Source organism: Vulpes lagopus, chromosome 11 (genome assembly GCF_018345385.1).
Source record: "Vulpes lagopus strain Blue_001 chromosome 11, ASM1834538v1, whole genome shotgun sequence".
In the NCBI taxonomy this organism is placed as follows: Eukaryota; Metazoa; Chordata; class Mammalia; order Carnivora; family Canidae; genus Vulpes; species Vulpes lagopus.
The window spans coordinates 63,872,579-63,878,331 of NC_054834.1; the positions used below are offsets into that span (position 1 = coordinate 63,872,579).

General features: G+C 39.6%; 1 protein-coding gene across 1 annotated transcript; it reads right to left on the reverse strand.

Moving 5' to 3' along the window:
- Positions 1 to 3,475: 3,475 nt before the first annotated feature.
- LOC121472044 (olfactory receptor 8J2-like) lies at positions 3,476 to 4,423 on the reverse strand. Its single transcript, XM_041723016.1, has one exon. The coding sequence runs from the start codon at positions 4,421 to 4,423 to the stop codon at positions 3,476 to 3,478; it is 948 nt and encodes a 315-aa protein (XP_041578950.1).
- Between the last annotated feature and the right edge of the window lie 1,330 nt (positions 4,424 to 5,753).

The following is a 5,753-nucleotide window of genomic DNA, read 5'->3' on the forward strand; positions in this document are numbered from 1 at the left end:
GAAAGAAACAGTCAACAAAACTAAAAGACAACCTACAGAATGGGAGAAGATATTTGCAAATGACATATCAGATAAAGGGCTAATCCAAGATCTATAAAGAGCATATTAAACTCAACAGCAAAGAAACAAACAATCCAATCATGAAATGGACAAAAAACATGAACAAAAATTTCAGCAAAGAAGACATACATGTGGCCAACAAGCCCATGAGAAATGCTCTGCCTCACTGGGCATCAGAGAAATACAAATCAAAGCCACAATGAGATCCCACCTCACACCAGTGAGAATGGGGAAAATTAACAATACAGGAAACAACAAATGTTGGGGAGGATGTGGAGAAAGGGGAACCCTCATGCACTGTTGGTGGTAATGGGAACTGATGCAGCCACTCTGGAAAACTGTGTGGAGGTTCCTCAAAGATTAAAAATAGATCTGCCCTATTATCCAGCATTGCATGGCTGGGGATTTACCCGAAAGATACAGATGCAGTGAAACAGCAAGACATCTGCACCCCAATGTTTATAGCAGCAATGTCCACAATAGCCAAACTTTGGAAGGAGCCTCGGTGTCCATCGAAAGATGAATGGATAAAGATATGGTCTATGTATACAATGGAATATTACTCAGCCATTAGAAACGATGAATACCCACCATTTGCTTCAACGTGGATGGAACTGGAGGGTATTATGCTGAGTGAAGTAAGTCAATTGGAGAAGGGCAAACATTATATGGTCACTCTTACAGGGAATATAAGACATAGTGAAAGAGAACAGAGGAGAAAGCAGGGAAACCAAGTGGGAAAGTCAGTGAGGATGACAGAACCTGAAAGACTCCTAACTTTGGGAAATGAACAAGAAGTAGTGGAAGGGGAGGTGCGGGGTGATCGGGTGATGGGGTGATGGGCACTGACGGGGGCACTTGATGGGATGCGCACTGGGTGTTATACTATATGTTGGCAAATCAAACTCCAGTAAAAAAATATACAAAAAAAAAAAAAACATAAGGAGAACTGATGCTACCGTAGAAACCTCTATCTTGTCTCCTGTCACTCATATCTGCAGTGATTTCTACTTCTTTATTGATTTTCCTTGAAAGGATGTTTTCCCTTCCATTGAAATAGCTTGTGGAAGCAGACTTTTGGAAACCAGAGATGATAGATGGGACTCATAGCATGGAGATATCTGGCGAAGCCTTATGGACTTGCTGGGAGATGGCATTAGCAGCTCAAACCAAGCTTGTCTAGACATGAAGACAAGAAAATCTCCATTGGAAGTTTTGCATTTGCTTAGATTAACCTTTCAACTGAAAAATTCAGAAACATGCCAATTACTGTTACCTATCAGACAATTGATAAAGGAGGAAACAATCATGCTACACACATCTATTGGGTCATAAGTAAAATGTTGGGATATATGATGATGGTGCTTCAAAACAAAAGGAGCTGCTGTGAAAATACTCCTTCAGTAAGTTTTTGGGTCAAAATGGCATTTTCTAGGCTGAATTTGAGAAACTTGGATGGTTTTTCTTATTTTCGTGGTCTTGAAAGGATTCTTTGTGTGGCACTGTGATGCTTACTGCCTAGAACATCCCTATATACAGAGTGGGGTCAAAGCTACCACTACTGTGGCAGCTGCAAAAGGAGGGGCTCTGTGGTGCTGTTTGATGTGTGTCCTATCTCTCACAGGTGCTGTCATACCTTGTTTTGTGACTGTCTTGCATCTTCCTTCTCTAGGGGGGATTTTGTTGTCACACACGAGGGGGATTTTGTTGTCACTGTCTGGACACAAATGCCATGGAACCTGCAGAGCTGGTAGGTGATGATTAGCTGGAAGTACAGGTGACTTAGCATCTGGCAGGTTGGAAGCTTGATCCAATGGAGATCAGTGCTGCCACATAAATGAGTTTCCCTACCGACTTCAAGGAAAGGTGGTACTGGGCTCATGTGCCTGCCTGGTTAGTTGAATGTGTGGATTTGTCAATTCTGATAAACGTGTACAAGTGATATGTGAGTGGGTGTGCATGTGTGCATGTGCATGTGCTGTGTTACCTTTCAACCTAATGAACTTATCTTATCCTTCATTTAGAGTGGGCATTGTGTAGAGTTTCTTTAGGTTAAATTATGTAGCTAAAACATGCAGAAAGGGTATATACTATGTAAGCTTCTGAGAGACTATCCCCTTGAGTACTAGTGAATGAGACAGGTGCAAGGTTTTAGATTGCCAGGCTAAGATACTATGCCAATATACAGATGTAGATGTTTTAGGCAGAATCACGTATGCCCACCTACCCACCAAGGATGCCCATTCCCTATCCCCAGGACTGTGGACATGCTGTCTTCCATGAAAAAAGAGACCAGAAGTATCAAACACACAGTGTGACTTTGTATTTTCAGCTTTGTTGTTTGTTTATGACTAAATTGACAAATGATTCATAGACCCGAGTGTCATGTTCCCTATAGTTGCCTTCTTTCTGACATCCTACCTCCCCCAATTTCATACCATTTCCAGATGTTGCCTGTCTTGCATGCCCTGACCAGTCTCCCTTACTCATTGTAAATTAGGAACATTTTACATGTACAGAAGTAGATATGTCACATGATGACATAATTTAATCATGTTAATTTTTTTCCATCAGAGTTCCCTTGAGAGTTGGTGTCCTTTTGAAGACAAGGTTTTTATTTTCATTCCAATGAGATTTTTCTCCAAAACATACTAAATACAAATGTCAAAAGAAATGGAGTTTGCTGTTATGAATCTATCACACAGACAATGAGCCCTATACCACAACGTTTGCTCTGAGAATAAGACATGGAGAATGTTAATTTTATGGCACACTGAATGAAATATCAACATTTTGCTTCATCTATATGTAACACATGATAGTAGTGGAAACGTGGAATCTCCTTTTGTATGTTTCCTTTTTCTGTTTGCTACAGGTTCTCTTTCAATGTTTATCTAGGCACTTTCTGCTGTTTTTAGTTTCTCCTAAAGATTTCTTTTTCTGTGATTCAAATTCATGTTAGGTGCAAGACAAAAATGAATTTAAGAAAGCTAAGATATATGAATCACAAAAATACAGCAAAAAGGAAAAATAAAACTTTCAACAATTGAAAAGAATAGTTCTATGGCAAGGACGATGACCCAAATCTTGACCATCTTCAGAGAAATGGTGTTCATATAATTTCTCCAATCCTCAGATACTCCGCTCCTTGATCACAAATTATTAAAACCCAGTAGCAAATTGTGTTGTACTTACTTTGAAAATATTGTTTACCACTTAATTAAACCCATTTTGTATGGTCAACTAATATGTCTTTGTATTAGGGATAGTTGGATATTTGACGGTGGAATAGAAAGAGTTAAGATGTACCCATTGAATCCACAAAATTTATAACTATTTATTGCCTCTACTTAGTAGATACTAGCTTTTCAGGAGCAAATAAAAACCCTTAAATAAGAGAACTGAATCTTTAAATTTACACTAATTTGAAAGCCTGGCAAGGGCTCTTTAGGAATCTCTTGAATGCATCCTTCACATCCTTGTTCCTTAGGCTGTAAATGAGGGGATTCAGCATTGGTATCACCAGAGTGTAGAAGACAGAGGCCATTTTATCAGTATCTAATGAGTGGTTGGTCCTTGGTTGCAAATACATGAAGAGAAGGGTCCCATAGAACACAGTGACAGCCATCATGTGGGAGGCACAGGTGGAAAAGGCTTTTCGTCGTCCCTCTGAGGAACGTATCCTCAAAATGGCAAGGACAATGTGGAAGTAGGAGGTTAGAACAATAATCATGGAGAAAAACAAGTTGGTCCCTGAAAAGGCAAACACCACTGTTTCTGGAATGTAGGCATCAGAACAGGACAATGCCAACAAAGGGACATTATCACAGTAAAAATGGTTGATGACATTGGAAGAGCAGTATGACACAGAGAACACACAGGAGGAGACGGTCAGTGCTGTGGTCAGACTGTAGAGGTATGTGAGGGACACCAGCAGAAGGCAGATCTGCGGAGATACCACCACCATGTAGAGCAGGGGGTTGCAAATAGCCACGTAGCGGTCGTAGGCCATTGCAGCCAGCATGAAAATCTCCCCCACGATAAAAACTAAGAAGCCCCCCAGCTGGGCTGCACATCCATAGTAGGATATGGTTTTCTTTGAAACCAAGAAGTTGACCAGCATCTTAGGGGCAATGACAGTAGAATCGCCAAGATTGATGATAGCCAAGTGCCTGAGGAAGAAGTACATGGGTGTTTGAAGCTGCGAGTCAACACTGGTGAGGGTGATGATGCCCAGGTTCCCTGCCACGGTGAGCCCATAAATCACCAGGAAAACAAAGAAGAGTGGCATCTGGAGGTCTGGGCGGTCTGAGACTCCCCTGAGAATGAACTCAGTCAGGTGGGTCAGATTCCCTGAGGCCATTTAATTTGTTCTTCTCATCTTTTAATGGAGAAAATGGAAGGAGGTTAATAGATGGTCAAGTTGATTTTTCTGGTTCATGCTTGTTCGTAGACTGTTTCTTTTAAATGGGACACTTTGTTCACATGTGGAAGTGTCAGAATTTAATTGTATTTCTCATAATCTTTAAACAAAATTCAGAAACACAAACTTTCTAGAGACCAATTTTAGGTTGTTAGACCTGTTGTGCCAGGTGGTACTGTATAGGTTGAGTGTCTACCTTGCACTCAGGGCGTGATCCCAGTGTCTTGGGATTGAGTCCCACATTAGGCTCCTTGAAGGGAGCTTGCTTCTCCCTCTGCCTGTGTCTCTGACTCTCTCTGTGTCTCTCATGAATAAATAAAATCTTAAAAACAATAGAACTATTGTGCCAAGCTCTTCATTTTTCAACTGTTTTAGATATAATTTATATTCCTTGATTATTTATTAATCTATTATATTACATGTAGTAATATTTATTTTCATATGTTAACATTACTAATTATACTATACATGAATATGTATTTACACATGTACATGTCTCTGTGTCTGCTTCCAATTATAAGGTAGCTGTGTAACAGAAGTTGATGAGCCAGAAGGACTTTCTGTAACTGTGCCTTTTCCTTGGCTGCCTCTGGCTTTCCCTTTAGCCCATACCTTGTTATCATCCTGGGGAATTTTGTATTTCTGTGGGAAAAAAATACTTTGAATATGCTGGGTTTTTCCTTGTCAGTTTTGCCACACCTCAATAACCTTCTGACTCAGTTGCCCAACACCAGACCACCACTCATTAACCTTCCTTCTTAGTGTTAGTCAGAAACAGATTTATTTAAAGGAACACAATTCTTTAGCCAAATACACTACTCCTTTCTGTCACTTTGCTCTCTATCTGATCAAATGCTTTTCTATTATCATGGTCTAGCAGCCCTTTCTTTTTTTTCCCATCTTCCCATACCTCTTTCCTTTAAATTATTTAAAACTTGTTTTGTAGTTTTAAAAAGTATTACTTGTAGGTTTGATTTGCTCAAGTGTGATTACTTTGTTTTCTTTGTACAGAGAAATGAATATACAGAAGTGCTAACATTATCCATTATGTACTGTACTCTATGCCCAGAATAATGCAGGTCATTTCAAAATAATAATCTCATTATTTTACAGGAGTGTCCTAGGAGACATATGGAATTATTTCTATGTCTGATAAGACAGTTGAGGCTCATGATTTAATGAGATTAAATCATGGAAAGAATCTGTGTGCAATATTGTTTAATGCTATGATTTTATGGTTTTGCTTAATGTGTCTTGTTTGCTTGTTTGT